At 37.2% G+C, this 18,635-nt stretch overlaps 4 protein-coding genes across 4 annotated transcripts; 2 read left to right on the top strand and 2 right to left on the bottom strand.

Annotated features, from left to right (window-relative positions):
• Positions 1–14: 14 nt before the first annotated feature.
• Positions 15–7,554, bottom strand: LOC114525335 (tyrosine-protein phosphatase non-receptor type 13-like). The gene is made up of 30 exons (XM_028546594.1): positions 7,408–7,554; positions 5,623–5,795; positions 5,387–5,455; positions 5,117–5,207; positions 4,963–5,042; positions 4,793–4,869; positions 4,494–4,680; positions 4,289–4,393; positions 4,154–4,204; positions 4,010–4,075; positions 3,865–3,933; positions 3,692–3,768; positions 3,509–3,620; positions 3,349–3,402; positions 3,217–3,276; positions 3,066–3,147; positions 2,784–2,839; positions 2,246–2,419; positions 2,071–2,127; positions 1,870–1,951; positions 1,727–1,782; positions 1,511–1,633; positions 1,327–1,386; positions 1,064–1,145; positions 943–998; positions 738–855; positions 584–667; positions 442–524; positions 320–355; positions 15–238 (listed from the first exon to the last, which is right to left on the bottom strand). Exons 2-30 carry the CDS (start codon positions 5,638–5,640, stop codon positions 140–142), a joined length of 2,364 nt encoding a protein of 787 aa, XP_028402395.1. The 5' UTR covers positions 5,641–5,795; positions 7,408–7,554; the 3' UTR covers positions 15–139.
• A 1,032-nt stretch (positions 7,555–8,586) lies between these two features.
• On the bottom strand, positions 8,587–11,523 carry LOC114525474. The gene is made up of 2 exons (XM_028546838.1): positions 9,800–11,523; positions 8,587–9,343 (listed from the first exon to the last, which is right to left on the bottom strand). The coding sequence occupies exons 1-2, from the start codon at positions 10,970–10,972 to the stop codon at positions 8,852–8,854; spliced, it is 1,665 nt and encodes a 554-aa protein (XP_028402639.1). The 5' UTR covers positions 10,973–11,523; the 3' UTR covers positions 8,587–8,851.
• A 32-nt stretch (positions 11,524–11,555) lies between these two features.
• Positions 11,556–16,020, top strand: LOC114525334 (biorientation of chromosomes in cell division protein 1-like 1). Its single transcript, XM_028546592.1, has 3 exons — positions 11,556–12,340; positions 12,484–15,422; positions 15,504–16,020. Exons 1-3 carry the CDS (start codon positions 12,086–12,088, stop codon positions 16,018–16,020), a joined length of 3,711 nt encoding a protein of 1,236 aa, XP_028402393.1. The 5' UTR covers positions 11,556–12,085.
• A 236-nt stretch (positions 16,021–16,256) lies between these two features.
• Positions 16,257–18,454, top strand: LOC114525301 (60S ribosomal protein L4-like). Its single transcript, XM_028546555.1, has 7 exons — positions 16,257–16,332; positions 16,700–16,975; positions 17,104–17,400; positions 17,553–17,716; positions 17,823–17,912; positions 17,997–18,080; positions 18,217–18,454. The coding sequence occupies exons 1-7, from the start codon at positions 16,330–16,332 to the stop codon at positions 18,395–18,397; spliced, it is 1,095 nt and encodes a 364-aa protein (XP_028402356.1). The 5' UTR covers positions 16,257–16,329; the 3' UTR covers positions 18,398–18,454.
• Positions 18,455–18,635: the final 181 nt, after the last annotated feature.

Below are 18,635 nucleotides of genomic sequence, written 5' to 3'. Positions count from 1 at the left end.
CCTCAGTTGAACCACAAAAAAATTTTGGCAAAAAGTGTTAGATGTTTGGTATTGTTCACTTTGGGAGAACTAAGTACTTAGTGCAGTGATAACTTGGAATGAATTTAGAAGATTTGAAATGATAATTGAGCTGTCTGTCTCATGGCTCATTGTAACTGTTATGAAGAAGAGATGTCCTTGGTCTCTGAACAAGAAGACGAACTTCAGGTGGACAACATCGTAAGATCGACAGAGCATCCTGATAGCAAAGAAAAAATATAGGAAAAATGAAGAATCAAGAAAGAAGTTTCAGAAAATTGTTCAGAAAACGTAGCTATACCTTGTACGTTAGTCGCTCCAAGCTATTTCCATTCACCTGAAAACGAAGAAGAAAATCTCCGGTTAAGCGCATTTCCTTTAGTAGAAATGATCTACGAAAATATTTCATATTTACACACTTACTTGTAATAAGATGTCTCCTACTTCCAAGGCACCGCAGTCTGCTGAAGGTCCCCCCGGGATTAGAGTTTTTATGCATATTGGACCTAACAATATATAATAGATGAGCAAACGAATGGTTAATGCAGGGGGGAGAGATTCGTACCATGTTGACCTCCACCAACAAGACGCATCCCCAGACCAGAGTCTTGTTTATAAAGTATCACTTCAAACGGTTTGTCCAACTCCTCTGCAAGAAAGATAGAATGCATCATTTTCTTTCACAACTCAGATAAATACAGGAGTTATTTTTAGTTTACCAAGAGTTTGTAAGCTTTGGAAACTGATCATTGAATCTGACATTGCATCATGAGATGGTTCACATTTATCAACCACCATTCTCACTGTCCTTCCTGCACTGCGCATCACATCGACAGCCTGAAACATATAGAGTCCATTGTATGTCTCTTAAAACAACCTTTTTCATTATGCTATGACCAGAAGAGACTTGATAAAGTCACCCACCTCTTGTCTACTTGCTCCGATAAGACTCACTGCGTTCACACACAAAATACGGTCACCTATTATATGAGAATATGTACGTTTAATTACTTGCGTTTAAGCACCGTTGAAACAAGTTTCTTACCAACAGATATTTGTCCATCAGCTGCAGCAGCGCCATTTGGATTCAGTGTTCTCACGTAAATTCCCCCGAGTTCAACCCCACCCTGGAAGAACAATGGAAGTAATATAGATGAGCGATGTTATGAAATTAGCCAAACACATTGAAGTTGCCGGTAAATGCCAGTTTTTTTGAAAAGTCTTTCATGATTAATTATCAGCCATTTTGAACCACAAACTCTCGAGTGGAAAAAATAAAACATTAAAGATAATCAGAAATCCTCTTACCACAACACTCAGACCCAGACTTTGTTGTTGTTTTTGAATCTCAACAAGAATGTTGGTCGGCTAAGAAGTGAAAAATAAAGTATCAACGCAGAATACTTTCAACAATGAACTCGTTCATGAATTTAACACGGGAAACTTTATAAAGTCTCTCAGATATATCATAGAGTTGAAGATAAGAACATACTGATGATTTTAATATATCCTGTTCAATTGACATCGCTTTTTCGTCCAGTTGAGCTCCGGCGCCTTTGTACCGTTCAAGAATGATCCTAACAGTAGCTGGTGATGCTCGTAATAACTGTGCGGCCTGAACACAAGATTGGTGTTGGAAATGAATCATTAGAAAATATTGAATTGTGTGATTTCAGACGAACCACGGTAAGAAAATGTGTTTTATCACCTGTTTTCTGTTATATTGCTCTAAGTTTTTCCCATTGATTTCCAAAACCCGATCTCCTGAAAATAGAATTGATTGTAAGGTTACAAATGAAGTTTAAAGAAGAAATTGATATGAGTGTAAATTGACATGATCTGTGGTCGTACCGACGAGAATTGAGCCACTTTGTTCGGCAGCTCCGCCAGGAAGTAAAGTTTTGACAAATATCCCACCGATTTCTGGACCTCCCTGCAATGATATCAATTATATCAGTGAGTGATTTACTTAAAATGGCTGGATATCTTTGTGAGATTAATTCCGTTAATTTATTATGCAAGTCAATTCATTAAAAATAAATTAACTTCTACCGTTAAACTGATCCCAAAACTGCCGTTAAGTTTTGGCAATTCTATCGTCAAACAAATCTGTTAAAAGAGAATATATACCATTATAAAAATGTGACTATCACATGCAAGACACGGAGTCGCATTTCCTTGATAAAAATGAAGAGGACAAGACTTAAGAGAAAACGACAACTCTTACCGGAGCATCTTTCTCTGATCTTTTCATGTTATTAATATTTCTGAAAGTCAAAGGTAGCTGTTCGCTTGACGTGCTGGTGCGGTGCCGTGAAGCAATGGAAGAAAGAGACGAGGCATCTCCTGTTTGCATCTTTAGCGTGACTGACGCTGGTCCACTACGCAATAATTGAACTACCTGATGAAGTGATGAGATGAAGAAGTCACTTCAACTTTATAAACAGTAGGTCATGTAACGAAATTTAGTTAAATCGTCGGCGTAAGGACCTCACAAAGGTCTTGATAGTCTTGAAAGATCGTATGGATATGGACAGAGATTAAAAGTTTATACTAATTTCCAACGAGGCATGAAGTTTACTATAACAACTTACTGCCTAATGACTTATCGCCTACGAGGGTGCATTCTTGTGGTCTTGCAATTATGATAATTTTGTTTGTCGTTAAGATCCCAAATCATTAATAATTTCATGAATTACTTGCAGATCTTAATCCAAGGATTCCGTTCTTATGTTTACTATTTCGTTTTTGTTCATTCATTTTACCTCTTGTCTACTTTTATCTCCGATTGATTTTCCATTAATCTCTAAGAGCTTGTCACCTTAACAAGAGTATGAAATACTATTGATTAATCCTATTTGACAATGCATTGATGACTCTGCATAGTTCGGATTGTAATGTGGTCTTCTATGGATAGATAAACCAAAAACCGTGATCAGAACTTGCACGTTTGGAGCAAAGGCTAATTGTTGATAGAATGTGTCAACAAAATGTAAGGATGGTAATCATTTTAGTTGAATATGAATTAGAACGTTTACACCACTCACCCACGAGCATTCTTCCAGATTTTGATGCAGGACCATTTGGTGTGACTGACTTAAGAAAAATTCCCCCTTCCTCAACACCTCCCTGTGGAAAAGTAAATAAAAAAATTACCAGAACTTTCATGAAGAATGAGCTCAACTTGCGGTTCTTTACCATGACATTGAATCCAAAACTTCCGTTCACTTTGTTCAGTTCTATTTGATAATTGTTACTCTAACAGAAAAGAATAAATGAAATTAGACAAACGCAATGTTTAGGTAATTATGCACAGCATTATGGTCATACCGTGAGATGGTTAACGGCAGAGCCATTCGCCTGGCTACTACAACGAGTCTTGTTCTATCCCATTGCTTGTTGTTCCAACACAATTCGTAGGAGCTGCAAGAGAGAATGAAAAAATACAACAAAAATTTAAGTTGATAATTCTTATGAGTCCGTGTGTTACTCTATATTGCTTACTATCAACAGAACGATTATCTCTGAGATCAGTTAAACTGGACTCCATCGTACACTGAAACTTGTAGAAGTCAGTGCACATGCGCAGGAGATATCTAGATCTGCAACATAAAAAATTATTATAATTAGAGACCTTATTAAACTTCTCTTTCCAAGAAATGTGGTTTCTTACTGTTTGTATCCACTTGTGAACAAGGTGATCTTTTCAGTCTCCTTTGTTCCCTGAGCCTCGATGAAAAATCTGCGTTTCTATAATTCATAAATAATATATTTGTATCAATTCTAAACATAGTTAAGAACCGTAACTCTCAAGCTACCGTAACTCTCAAGCTACCGTTTACTCACGTGAAATGCCATCCTTTTTATATGTTGCCAGGGATGACGAAAGATCGGTGATTTCATGAACCCGCGCTCCTAAAATATATTTCGATATTCAAATGTTTCTACAATGTGATTTATTAAAGTCATTGAGTTCTTCCGAGGCCCTTACCTCATAGACAAGCATTCCTCGAACACATATTCCAAGACTGAATCCTCCACGCTTATCTTTCTTGTACTACAAATATAAATTTTCATCAACGCAACTTCTCTTAGGCACAGTAAAATAGGGAAACATGTAATAGTGTTTACCAACCTTGGAAACTTTATGGAATAAGACCCCGTATTCCTGTAGTTTCTGAGCCTCCTGTAAAGATCCCGCTAACATTAGCCGCAGTTAAAAAGTACCCTGATTGAATATTCTAATATTCCATTATAGGAGATAATTTACTTTTAAAAACTCGATTTCTGCCTGAGCATCTGACAATCCACGATGAGAGTGATGCATCTTGGGAAGTTGATGACGTATTTGTTCAGGAGTCAATTTCATAATGGCCTGCATAAAAAGGTAGGGCATTGTTTCTTTTGCTTATATGAACGTGCGTGTTACTGACATTATAGACGTTGTCCTCATGCACGAGGCTTAATTCACCTACCCTCTGAGGTAAGTACTTCTCAGGAGCAAAATACAAAGAGCTTGGTCCGCCTGCGTTGTGATCATTGATCTCAGCTTGTAGAGCGTACGAAGCAAGTAGTAAGGCTGTCTCTTCGTGAACGTAAACATTCCCATCCAATACATCTCGTCTTAGTTGAAGATAGTATAGATGTCGCGTCGTCTGCTCTCTACAAAGAAATATTCGGCTTTAGTTTGTCCCTAGCATCAGATATATTTACACTAAGACCTCTGTATAATGAATATAATTACGAAGCTGTAAAGAGTTTTGGAAGGACACACCTTAGCAGGCAAATATTCTCGACATAATATTTGACACGGAAAAACATTGTAAACGTGAGAGATGAATTACGTGAGCTCTAAAAACATGAAGAGATTATTTCAGACGCTATGTTTAGTATCAAACACACAATCTTTGATTACACCGTTCAAGATCAGACTTCGTTGCTCACATCATCTCGCCAAAGATTCGGAGCGAATTTTGCTAATTTCGACACCCTGTCATCCAAGTTGAAGAAAACTTGTTCTGAGTCTGAAAATAATTGTCAAGACTAAGATTAAGAGTGTTATAATTTATGAACTTTGTTCCAGTTGAAAAATGAATACCTTTGATGAACATAAGACCGAAATACCAAGTTTCTCGGAGTCCGATGTGTTTGACAACGTGATTGAACAACTCTTGCCCGATCGCATTTTTCTAAAAGAAAGACGAAAATTGAAACATTTGAAACTAATATATTGTTGATCCAATGATCTATAATACATCAGCTTATTTTTTATGCAGAGATCACTGTGTATGTTAGTCTCCCAGCTAGATTATATTTACCCTTGTGTATAACAACAAACAACACCTTTCATTGTTTGGATTGTACCTACTTGTATTCTAACGTTTACTCGATCTCCTTGAAGCAAGATAACTGTCACAATTTTCTCACCTTCACCGATCTGAAAGGCGTGACCCAGGTTTATTGAAAGAAAAGGTATTTGATTGAGGGTGATTATATAGATGAATGAAATGCATAAGTAGAATGACTCTTTTTTACAAGAAGCTAATATCAAGGCTGAGTTTAAAACGAGTCTTAGGCTATATGAAAGAAAAATGTTCAACTTACTACCACTGGCTGTGACATGAGTTATAGAAACTACATCACATTTCGTCTTAACCACCTGTCATGAATATTCTACTCTTTATCACAGCATCGCACAAAGCTTGTCAACTTTATTGAAGTTTACATCATTTTGAACGACTTCTAAATATCTCTTGATAAAGATCTCTTTCACGGGCCTAGTAAATAATTTGTAGAACTGACCATCAGCTAACTGCCATGATTGGGCATTCATCTTTCTTTTTGAAACAGCTCACGTACAAACACAATTCAAACCATAGTATATTACTTTAATGCTGACCATATTCAGATGTTTTAATGGATACAAAATACTTGAACAGTTCCAGTTCAATTCTTTTCAGAATCGTTATTTTTCTACGAGTTTATGTCCACTAATTCTGCTCTAGGACAAATATATATATATATGCCTTATGACGGGGGTATAATATTTGGGGGTAATAACGTGCAAGATAAATTCATTCTCAATGAATATTACTCTTGATTTTATTCACCAAACTACTTAGCCAACCACATGCATGATGACTTGTCTCGATGATGCTTAATCAGGAGAAGTTGGCAATGAAGATTTTCTATTTCTTGAGCTATATGTTTTGTCATGAAAAAAAAGATTTCAAAATCATTTGTCATGGTCTTCCCAGGTGGTCATGCAAGTCATATTTATTTTAATTTGTGTTGTAAAGCATAATTTTGTGAATCATTTTTCGTAGTCAGGTAACCTAGGTATCACATAGACGAATCTAAATGCACGGATTGTTAGATGATAATTAGTTAAAATATCTTGACAACGGCACGCAATCTTAACACGAAAGAGTCAGCCTGTTTGAAGACGTTTTCATAATTTCTCTACACAAAGATTTAACAGATTTTGAGTCCTCTTTACGTTAGTCCATTCCAAACAGGAAAGATTTTATAAGCTGCATATAGATGGAATATACATTGGAAAATATACACATATATAGCTAGCATGCATTGTATTTCATACAGTAAGGAACGATGAAAATAAAGAATGATCTCAGGGATAACTTGTAGTTGTTTATTAGAGTTGGACTCCTAAGAGTTGGAGGTTATAAATCTCTGCTATTTATGTCTTTACAACACTCTAGGAGGTTTACCAAAATAATTTAAATTGCCCGGGCGGAGGGGAACGCTCTATATTTTGAGTTTAAATTATCGTGATATTTATTCGTGAAAAACAGAGTGTTGTGTCTAGTCCACTTGATTTCTGCGTCCTAGACTAGTCCTAGGTAACATGTTATTTCGTGATCGTTGTCAACTTTATTGGCTTGTCTAAAGCATCACCAACTTGACGAATTGCATCGTCAATGCTTAGTTTTCCTTTGTGTTTGATTACCATTGGCAATGAAGGCGAAATAAAGCTATTTTTTATTTCAAGTTTACAATGCAACTTTAATATATATTTTTATTAAAGAAAGATTCAAAATTTCTTGAAAATGTCACATAAACTTAATTCATCTGTAGATCATGAGGAGTAGGGTTTATTGTAAATAATAATTCAGTGAAAATTGCACTCACGCTTTGAAACTATTGCAGTCGCCTTGTTGCATGAAAATTGAAAAGGATCGCCAGACATTAAAACGCAGAATTTTAATCACTGCATGTCTTAAATACTATTCAATGATATCAGCTAGGTTTTGTATTTTATTTCTTAGATTAAAGCTACGGTTTTACAATATTTTATTATTGCCTATCATTGTTTTATTCATCCCCATTATGTACAACGGATATTAAAAACATACAGACAAATCTCACCTTAGCCAGCAGAACGTCGATGAATTCAAGCTTTCGTACAATATTCGTGGTAATTAAATACAATACGACGCTACTTGTTTGTCGGACCGTTGATTTTGAACCGTTAAGATGGAGGAACACTACTTTAGCAGGAAGTTCGTATTGAGAGTAGTTTGCAGTCTTATTGTGGATTTGCATATGCAATAGACAAGCTTGATGAATAATTGAATATTTTTGAGCGAAAAACAGCCACCTGTCAAGCTAATATGAAAATGACCTTTGAAGTTTGATTTTTATTCTATTGTTACTGGAAAAAATGTTTACAAACAAACGAATCGATTTTGCTCTCAAGTAATTGCGCCGTGTTCAAGGTTTTAAAATTTAAGACCTTTTAAGGTTGCCAATATTACATATATTATTATGAGTCCTTCTCGTGGCTACTACTGATCTTCACCCAACATTTGTCAAAGTGTTTACTGATTTCTATATACACGGTTTGAGTGTAAACATGATTTGAAAATGTCTTATAATATTAAAAAGGTTCCTATGAGGTTTTCCTTCCTAACAAGAAAATTTGACAAACCATATAAATAATCCAACTTTTGTATAATTTTAAAAGAAGCGTGTCATCAGACGCCGGATCAGTAAACACAACTAAAGAAGGTGGTTCTCCCAAATCACCTTTGCATGAACTAATAAAAAATACATATAAAACCATAAACTCTGACGAATAAGAATTATAACGATAAATTCAAAACGAATTGGTTAATAAATCATGAAAAGAAATCAAACGAAAGACATATTTTTGCGTGTTTCCTTTTACAACACAAAAAATGGTGTTCAGACTCCCTGATCTTTCGAAGTTTTGTGATCAAGTCGTCTTCATGTTGTTTAGGGTGGGCGCCTAAACTTTAAATTTTTGTCATCGATATCTTCAAAATTTTTTGTTTTCTTTTTTTTGCAACTTTACATGCATACATCTTGATTGTGTTCAAAAGGTTTTAGGGAGCAGATATTTTTAGTTTTGGTAGAGTCCTGAGGCGTTGAACAAGATGCAGATCTAGAACGTGCATGCATGATCATGCAGATATTTTAGTTAGTTTACTATTAGTTTCACACTGAGTCAAAATTAGTGTCCTGCCTGGCTACTGATAAATTCTCGTGATGAGTTAGTCTTTAATAAAAATTAATCACAGTTAGAGTAATGTCAACTATAAATATCACTACAGATTTTTCAATCACAAAATCTCGATTATAGTACGCTGTATTATTTTTGTCAATTTTTACAAATATTTTACAAAATTATGTATATAACATCATCATATTCACACTTCAGGCTTTAGCTAAATCACTTACTGATTCATTCAAAAATTTAACCTATATTATTTATTCTAAAGTTTTTATGTTCAAATTTCAAAGATTCAGTTTTATACCACAGTCATCATTGTCAATCAGATTGGATTTCTCAACAGTAACTTAGAATATTTATTGTAGGAGTGTTGTGAATTGGAATTTTGCGTTCTTTACTGATCTCACTTCTTTTATGATTTTTGTGTATATCTTGTGTTCCAGCCTCGCATTCAGACTCATATTCCGAATCTTCTTTCTCACAATACTCTTTCATTTCAACTATAGCACTGCGTAAGTGAATAAACTGTCTTGCAAGTTTGCGGTCTTGCTCACGCATGCTTTTTAGCTCCTTGAGCAACCATTCACGTGACATTTTCAACGTCATCATTCGTTCTTCAATCGACTTCTCTTCAGGTGCTGTCGTCAGCAGAAAAGTCAAAGTTTTGGAGTTCATTTGGCGTTCCATTTTTGGTAATTTGGGAGGAAATTTATCGCTGCAGGAAGACAAAATATTATGTGAATTGTATCTTCGTAGTTTGATATTTCCACTACGACGATTTGAGTTTAAATTTGGGTCTGACTTCCATGACCTGATGGCTCTTGATTTCTACAACGAAAAATATGAAATTTTAGACAATTTGAGAAACTTAGGCAGTTAGGGCATGTTTGATAGTTCGCAGTACAAGCCACAAAATTAGCAGCAATCTAAAAAAATACTTCATATCATTCTAGTTTATATTCCTCTTCAGGTTTCTCACGTATCTCTGCACCCCTTCTCAAAAAGACGAGCCGGGATATTTGCATTTCCCACTCGGGAAAATGTAAAATTAATGTCAGTTTTAATTAAGTATATTTAATGATATATTATTGATGTATGAAGGAACGAGATGCATACAGGTATATAGATTACTGAAATATCGTTTATCACTTATGTGATTGGGAAAGATTCTTATGGGCTATGGCTGGTGATTTCTGAAGTATCTTAATAATTTGCCATCGGCATACGGTGATTCTCGCTATGTAAGGTAGGCCTTCGTAATGAATGCATCAAATTATCACTTACTCTCGAAATACCAGGTGTTGATGATCCAGCGTTATTTCGATCAGATTTTAATACAGATTCCCCTTGGACGTTTTTCACCTTGGGAGATGATTCATCTTTACTCTTTCGTCTGTCTGGACCAGACGAACTCTCCTGATTTGTCGCCTTCAAATTTTCTCCTTTTAGGTTATCATTTTGTTCTAAACGACTATTGTCATTCTTTCTTTTCTTTTTCGTTGACCTCCGCTTTATGTAATCCCAAACAACAGTTTGTAATTTTGGCATCTCTGAGTGTGTTTCAGATTTAACTTGCCTTTGGCTAGTCTGATCTTTACAAATCTTATCGCTCGCAAATGTAGAAATATTCTCAGTCAGCGCAACACTCCTTGATCTGGCGTCTATTTCATCTCTTGGTTTCTTGCTATATTCTGTACCAAACTCGTAATCAGATGTCAACACTAGCACCTTTTGCTCCCAATCTCTGACATCAAATTTCTCTTTTGATTGTGTTGCGAAATTAATATCAGTACTCTGCAAATGATTTTGATCATATCTAACGTTATTGTTGTCATCACAATTAATTTGTGAGGACGATTTGCTCTTTTTCATTTGCCCAGCATGACCCGTTCCGCTTGCATTCCTCTTCAGGATGTGTTCTTGCAAGCGTGGGAATATATGGTCAGTAAAGTCTTCACTAAACTCTTCAGAATCAACCCTGGTGGCTGGCAAACGTCCCGAATAACTTTCTAAATTTAATGCTTCTTCAAACAGACGCCTCGGTGCAAAACGGGCACCGGATTCTCTGCTGTAGGAATATTCCTCAAAGGTTAAATAAGATGGGAGAGAAAGACATCTTTTTGTTGCATTTTCGCTGAAAATGCTGTCCTTTTCTGGAGGAGTTTCAAAAGACTCTTGAAAAACTTCGTCTTCGGTATACGCTGACGAATTTAGGCTTTCGTCAGTTGATAAAAGAGGAATTATACTGTCAATTATGCTCGAGTGATTTTGACGAAGTGCCTCATTGCTTTTTTCACTTGATGAATTCAACTTTTCTTTGCTGGTTGGCGCCAACTTTGGTGTAGCGGCAGAATTTCGAGAAGATTTCGCTAGAGTTGCTGGTAGTTGAAGTTTTGCACATTCAATCTTCCGTGTTTTAATAACATTGACATTTAATGCATTCCACTGACAACTCATCTTTATTTGTTTGTTGATAAATCCCGTCTTCGCATATATAAATTCCTGTAATCGCAAACTCAGCTGAAACAAATTTGTGATCTTAACCAGAACAAAGATGGTTGAAAATGTTCGTAATTCAACTCACAGCATCCTTTATAAACGTCTAAACCATGCCATTTAGGATCTAGAATCGCTACACAGGCAAAAATCAGCGTGCTTATTTTAAAAGTGAAATGAGATTTTTTATTGTTGTATTTATTTAGGGATTAGGGATAGGCTTACACTATATGAATATAGTTCTAGTTTAATGAATCATTGGTTATTTTGGTAAATACAAATGTCATGATAATGAGGGCCTAATTACCCCCTAACCCTCATTTGACAGCCCAGTCAAAATGGCAGGTAAAGCCTCTTTGATCACAACTCGAGATATAGCTCTTTGGAATTTGCTTAAGGCTACAGACTTATTTAGAATTTGGTAAAGACATTTTTATTTATTTCGTAATACACACAATCAGCGACAATCGTCTTGAGAGTTCATATTAACTCCAAACTGGGAAGGGACTATCGGGCTCGTCAGTGCTATCAAAAAATCGCAGTGATTGTAACCAAATTTGTGTTCTGTAACGAAGAATTTCTTTCGAAATTTGAAGGAATTTAGTTGTGTGTTTGTATGTTATAAGAGGCGTGCATAATTGCTTTGAACCGAAAATTTAAATAACAATATACTCAACTTAAGTCTCATGCTTCATTGTGAAACAATAAGAGCTGTCACAAACAAATTGGTTTCGCTATGCAGTTTGTCTGATTACCGTTTCCAGAAATGCTTAATGATAGCATGCATGGCCATCTCTTTGAGTTCTTTTGTATTAACGAAAGATAAAAGTCAAATTCAGGATAAAGGAAATACTAAGAGTATAATACTGTAGTATATATCTATTTGGTCGCTATATGTAAGTGATGTCCAGCGCTGTGTAGCCGCTGACGTCAAGCACTGCATGATAAGTGCGTCACTCGTAATTCCCAGCATTCATGACGTCATGGTACTGTTAATTGGCAATTATCTGCGAATTAATTAAGATCACGTAAAGCAAAACATCCACACTATAATTTCTTTATAATTTTCGTATAATGGCCGAATCTTTGGTTGAAAGCAATGAGACCGTTGTCAAGAATGAAGATGACAACCAAAGCACAATTCTGGATAAAGAAACTGGAATTGATTCGGAAAAAGACAAGCTTTCTAAAAGTGAAAACGACAGCGCAACTTGTGAAAATAATTTGAAGGACGGTATTGCAGAATCAAATGTTGTTTGTGCTCCAGAAGACATTGAAGGGAAGGAGAATGAAGACAAAGAACAAACGAGCGGAGATTTGAAGAAAGAGGTTAGTTAATTGTTCAGACGTTTTCAGATGATGAGATGTTCAGGCGCTAACCTTGTATTTCTGAAATGTTTTAATGACTAATAGATTACTCTTTATATGATAGCATTTGTTCTTAATAATCTATCAACTTGTTGATATTAAAGGAACCAAACGTAAACTTAGACCAAGACGAAAGCAAAGAATTGAAAGATGATAGCGCAACGAAAACAGCAGCTGCAGCCAGTTCTGAAGTAGCTATGATATCAAATGATGCAAAAGATAAAGAAAGTGGCGAGCAAACTCAACAACAAGAAAATAAAGATTCATCGAAAGACAAAGTCAACATTGAAAACAAATCTACTGAAGAGAATGTTGAAAGAGAGAATGCGGAAGCAACGCATCAGGATACGATCTCGGCTGGTGAAAAACTCGACGACCAAAAGGAAACTCAGAACGATGTAAAAGTCAGTAACGGCGACGAAACTGACGAGAGCAAAGGTGTTGAGAAAAATGCTTTGCAAGACGTTGACAACGATGTGGACAAGGATTCGGAAAATACGAAGAACCTTGGAACTGGTGTTGAAGCTATAACCAACGAAAACAGCGATACAATATCAACAACAATTGAGGAACGTACAACAACAATCCCAGATGACAAATCTCACGAGGATGAGGTAACAACGAAAGAAGAGGAGAACAGAGTAGATGATAAAGATGGAGAGAAACCAAATGATGACGATACCATTCATGAACCAGATGATGACGATACCATTCATGACTCAATGGGCACGGCTAAGGTTGAAGATCATAGTGATTCAGCCGAAAATGCTAGTCAGAATAAAGAGGAATCTGAAGTTGTCGAAGGTACGAATACCCAGGAGGACAGCAGCAAGCCAAACATATCCCCAACCAGCACGGATGAAACTGTGGGCGCAGCCCCAGAAAACACTGAGGGGGAGCAAAACTTGAGCAAAGACAGTGGCGATGATAAATATGTATCTTCTAATGACAATGAAAAATGTGTCGAAAACAATGATAAGACTGAAGTACCAATAAGCGAGGAACCAAGCGGAGATGGTACCACAACAGGAACTGAAAGGAGTGTTGAAGATAGTGATAAGCCTGAAGTACCAGTAAGCGAGGAACCAAGCGGAGATGGTACCACAACAGGAACTGAAAGGAGTGTTGAAGATGGTGATAAGACTGAAGTGCCAGTAAGCGAGGAACCAAGTGGAGATGGTACCACAACAGGAACTGAAAGGAGTGTTGAAGATAGTGATAAGACTGAAGTACCAGTAAGCGAGGAACCAAACGGAGATGGTACCGGAACAAGAACTGAAAGGAGTGTTGAAGATAATGATAAGACTGAAGTACCAGTAAGCGAGGAACCAAGCAGAGATGGTACCACAACAGGAACTGAAAGGAGTGTTGAAGATAGTGATAAGACTGAAGTACCAGTAAGCGAGGAACCAAGCAGAGATGGTACCACAACAGGAACTGAAAGGAGTGTTGAAGAAAGTGATAAGACTGAAGTACCAGTAAGCGAGGAACCAAGCGGAGATGGTACCACAACAGGAACTGAAAGGAGTGTTGAAGATAGTGATAAGCCTGAAGTACCGGTAAGCGAGGAACCAAGCGGAGATGGTACCACAACAGGAACTGAAAGGAGTGTTGAAGATGGTGATAAGACTGAAGTGCCAGTAAGCGAGGAACCAAGTGGAGATGGTACCACAACAGGAACTGAAAGGAGTGTTGAAGATAGTGATAAGACTGAAGTACCAGTAAGCGAGGAACCAAACGGAGATGGTACCGGAACAAGAACTGAAAGGAGTGTTGAAGATAATGATAAGACTGAAGTACCAGTAAGCGAGGAACCAAGCAGAGATGGTACCACAACAGGAACTGAAAGGAGTGTTGAAGAAAGTGATAAGACTGAAGTACCAGTAAGCGAGGAACCAAGCGGAGATGGTACCACAGCAGGAACTGAACGGAGTGGCGAAGATAGTGATAAGACTGAAGTACCAGTAAGCGAAGAGCTAAGTGGAGATGGTACCACAACAGGAACTGAAAGGAGTGTTGAAGATAGTGATAAGACTGAAGTACCAGTAAGCGAGGAACCAAGGGGAGATGGTAACTTTGAAAACCAAGAGAGTCAGGATAATGGTAAATTAGATGAGAGCAGTGATAAAACTATAATTGATGATTCCGCAAAGACTGAAACAACGACTGCATTAGATGACAACAAGACACCCACAGCTATCACAGAACAGAATGGTGAGAAAGACATCGATTTACAAGACCTAACCAATGATTCAGATAAAGTGTTATCCCCCGAGAGTCAAGACAACACTGTCGAAACTGGTCTGATGGGAGAATCTTTGAACTTTAACGATGAAGGTATAAAGACGACTCAAGATTCAGGAACACCTGTGAAACAGTTTAATGATGAAGGTGAAGGTACGAAGACCACTCAGGATTCCAGTGAAGATTCAGGAGCACCCATGAGTCAGTTGGATGAGCAGAAAGGAGTAGAATCTCATCAAATAGATCAAAATATCGAATACGAGGGAAAAGTGACAAGCAAAAGTGATTTGAATGTAGCAAATGATAACAAAGATGTGAGGGGATCTGAGGACAAAGATGGAGAAAAAGAGGCAGCCATTATGGAAGTACCTGAGAATAAGGACCCTGACGAAGAGACAGTCGTCACAGAAACATCTGAGGATAAACATAGAGAAGAGGATGGCAATATAGGAGTATCTGAGGGTAAAAATGAGTGGGACGATGAAGGCGTTATTGGAGTAGACAAGGATAAAAGCATACAAAACGTTGGAGAGTCAGAGAATGAAGTTCTTGAAACTCTGAAGCAATCCAAAGATGAAAATATTGCCTGTGAGAAATCTACTGTAGCCACTTCAACAACAGAGTCCGCACCAACAGAGCAACCAAGACAATCGTCTCAGGAAAAAATACCGAAGGAAAAGAAGAGTACATTTGGAGATCCAATTGTTATACTTGGTGCTTCTATTGAAACTAAACAGGAGACAAGAGCAGAACCTAAAAGAATGAAAAGCGAGAACAAATGTGATGTTTCAGCAACCAAGTATGTTGTTGCTTTTCTTTTATTTCCAAGTATACAATAATATATAGGCTGGTGTCTTACATAAATTCATACTCATTTCAGGACACAAGCGCCAACACCTGCTACTGAAGTGAGTCAGAATACGAAGCAGTCGGAGGTTATTGAGAAACTGGCTGACAGTGCGGAAAATAAGAACGAAGAGAACAGAAATAAAGAAGAAGATTTCGTAATGATTGAACACAAAGACGCTGAGATGGAAAGGACTGATGAAAGTGATCAACTTCTCATCTGTCAGGAAAGCAAAAGCGAAGATGATGTGGGTGACCGTAACGACGTCAGAGAGGAGGAGAAACCTGTAGAGGAAGGAACTAGTCATGTAACCACTGCAGCACCGGTTGTAGCCGCTGAGAAACCTGTCATTGAGGTCACAGCAGAGTTTTTGGAGCTGATGGAAGGATTCTGTATGGCCGCTTCACAAGAGTTCCCCAGTGATATTATTGACTTCGCAGCTCGTTATTTTCAGAGGATTCATAAGAGACGCATTGCTTTAAGAAAATATAGCATTGAAGTTTCAGATTTGGCTTTGCTCTCTGACGTCAACTGGGTCGGCAACATATAGAGACAGTACTCAAGATATTAATTTTGAACAAACGTATAGAATGACTGTATTGAAAAATAAACGTTATCATGCCCTGAATAATTTCAGTATAAATACATTTACAATTCGATAAATGATTACAGCACGATTTCTATCAGAAGCGTTATTGTAGTTAGTTGGAGAAGACTGCACTGGTATTCTTTCTCCGATCGGGGTTTGTCTGCACTCACGGCGCGCGCTGCATTGTGGCCTATTCTCACGTGTATTCTTTCTTTTCGAGAAAGAACAGCCATTTTGGAAAATTAGGATTTGGTTGAAAATATTTCGATCATGGTAGGCTCGATTTACAGGTTTTTACGCAGTTTTCGAAACAAAAGCGTAGAATATAGTCTAAGGTTTCATGTAGCCCCCAAAGAAAGCTTTAAAGCTGTTTAGAATAGCGCTGATTCCTACCCTAAATTTACGACTTCTTCATATAAAAACTGGATGAATTATTCGTTAATTTTAAGCCATTATTAAAAAAGTGCCGTATAAAGATGTAGATATCCATTAACTGGGATGTTATGTTACCACTGAGCTTTTCTTTCTTGAACCAAAATCTAGATTGAGATAAACAAAACCAGGTAGTCATGAGACATCGGACACACACACACATGTCATAATCACAAATTTAATAAATATTTGTAAATATTTCAAACAGGCTGCTCGTCCATTGATAACAGTTTATAATGAGCAAGGTGAAGCTACATCAAACTCAGTAGCCCTTCCTGCGGTTTTCAAAGCTCCAATACGACCAGATGTTGTCAATTTTGTACACACAAATATGGCAAAAAACAAGCGCCAGCCATATGCTGTCAGCAGTAAAGCAGGTCACCAAACCTCTGCTGAGTCTTGGGGTACTGGTCGTGCTGTTGCTAGAATACCTCGTGTGCGAGGTGGTGGTACGCATCGCTCAGGCCAAGGTGCTTATGGAAATGTATCCTTATGATAGTTTTGTATGTTTTAGCCAAGGGTTGGTGTTAAAAAACTAACACCAGGACAGCAGCCAAATTATTCAGATAGTATTTTACCTGTTAAATATAAATTTGCTTAACTTTAATAAAGATGTGTAGAGGAGGTCGTATGTTTGCCCCAACTAAAACATGGCGTAGATGGCATCGTAAGATTAATGTGAACCAGAAACGTTATGCCATGTGCTCAGCACTTGCTGGTTCAGCTTTGCCAGCGCTCGTCATGGCTCGAGGTCACCGTATTGAGAATATTCCTGAAGTGCCTTTGGTTGTTGCTAATGGTATTGAGTCTGTTCAAAAGACGTCAAATGCTGTGAAACTTTTGAAAGACTTGAATGCTTATGATGATGTGAAGCGTTGCAAGAACTCAAAGAAGATTAGGGCTGGAAAGGTAGGATATCCTTGTTATAAATGTTATAATTAGGGATAATAGCCAAGACATGCAATTGCTATCATTATATGTTGCAGGAGTCTACTTGTAGTAGTTGTAGCATTGTTGCATCAAGTATTACACCATTCAAAAGACATGTTTGTACTTTTTAGGGTAAGATGAGGAACCGGCGTTATGTACAAAGGAAAGGTCCGCTTATAATATACAATGAGGATCATGGCATTCGCCAAGCATTCCGGAATTTGCCTGGTGTTGAACTGCTTAACGTTGACCGAATGAATCTCCTCAATTTATGCCCTGGAGGACATCTTGGAAGGTCTTTACATGACAATATTTTTCTCACAATTATTTTAAACATTTTTAACTTAATTAACCCATTCTTTTGATGGCACAATTCACCAAGTTTTACTTTGAAAATTTAGATTCTGTATTTGGACCCAAGGTGCCTTTGAGAAGCTTGATGGTATTTATGGAACATGGCGCAAAGCTTCCACTGAAAAGACCTCGTATAAGTATGTAAATGTTGCTTTCCGTGACATAACTGGGTTATATCTATAACTTGAGAGATGAATTTTAAATATATTTTCCACTCATAGTTTGCCCAAACCCATTATGAAGAACAGTGATTTGGCTCGACTGATCAATTCAGAAGAAATCCAAAAAGTTGTTCGACCAGCTAAGTATGAATTGGCCTTGAATTCAAGCCTTTTTTTGATACAAGTGTTTGGATATTTGGCCAACACTGTCATGATGTGTGTGTCTTTTACCAGAGTGCAAAATTGATAAATTCATATGTGACATGAAACATTTCATTAGGTTGGCAACTAGACATGCGCAACTGAAGAAGAACCCACTGAAAAATCTTGGTGTAATGTTGAAGTTGAACCCACATGCAAAGACCACCAAGAGAGCTGCTATTCTTGCACAGGAGCGAAGCAAAGAAGCCAGAAAGAAAGTGGTGGAGAAGAAAAGAAAGGCTTCAGGAAAAAAGCAATAAATATTGAATTGATAATCCGTAACTTGAAGATTATTAAATAATTCTCTCAGCAAAAAATGTTTGTAATGTTGTTTCATGTTTGGCTGGAGTGTAGGAAAAAGCGCATGCTGTTTCTAGTAACATGGTTATGAATGTTTCTTTCATGATATGTAAGATGAACACCTGCATGTTTTTGAGCACACATTAAGCGTTGCATTTTCGCAAACTGAAGAAAAACATGCGGAAGAAAACGTGCCCA

This window comes from Dendronephthya gigantea, unplaced genomic scaffold, assembly GCF_004324835.1.
Source record: "Dendronephthya gigantea isolate DGI-Jeju-01 unplaced genomic scaffold, DenGig_1.0 000034F, whole genome shotgun sequence".
Taxonomy (NCBI): domain Eukaryota; kingdom Metazoa; phylum Cnidaria; class Anthozoa; order Malacalcyonacea; family Nephtheidae; genus Dendronephthya; species Dendronephthya gigantea.
This window is presented reverse-complemented; position numbering and strand designations above follow the sequence as displayed.

Coding starts and splice junctions, on each gene's coding strand:
- LOC114525335 (XM_028546594.1), bottom strand. Junction 3,277..3,348: donor CTGCCGTTAACCATCTCACG/GTATGACCATAA, acceptor CTTTTCTGTTAG/AGTAACAATTATCAAATAGA. Junction 1,634..1,726: donor AGCAATATAACAGAAAACAG/GTGATAAAACAC, acceptor TCTTGTGTTCAG/GCCGCACAGTTATTACGAGC.
- LOC114525474 (XM_028546838.1), bottom strand. CDS start 10,972: ATGAGTTGTCAGTGGAATGCATTAAATGTCAATGTTATTAAAACACGG. Junction 9,344..9,799: donor CAACACCTGGTATTTCGAGA/GTAAGTGATAAT, acceptor TTTTCGTTGTAG/AAATCAAGAGCCATCAGGTC.
- LOC114525334 (XM_028546592.1), top strand. CDS start 12,086: ATGGCCGAATCTTTGGTTGAAAGCAATGAGACCGTTGTCAAGAATGAA. Junction 12,341..12,483: donor GCGGAGATTTGAAGAAAGAG/GTTAGTTAATTG, acceptor TTGATATTAAAG/GAACCAAACGTAAACTTAGA. Junction 15,423..15,503: donor TGTGATGTTTCAGCAACCAA/GTATGTTGTTGC, acceptor TACTCATTTCAG/GACACAAGCGCCAACACCTG.
- LOC114525301 (XM_028546555.1), top strand. Junction 17,717..17,822: donor CCTGGAGGACATCTTGGAAG/GTCTTTACATGA, acceptor TTGAAAATTTAG/ATTCTGTATTTGGACCCAAG. Junction 17,913..17,996: donor ACTGAAAAGACCTCGTATAA/GTATGTAAATGT, acceptor TTCCACTCATAG/TTTGCCCAAACCCATTATGA.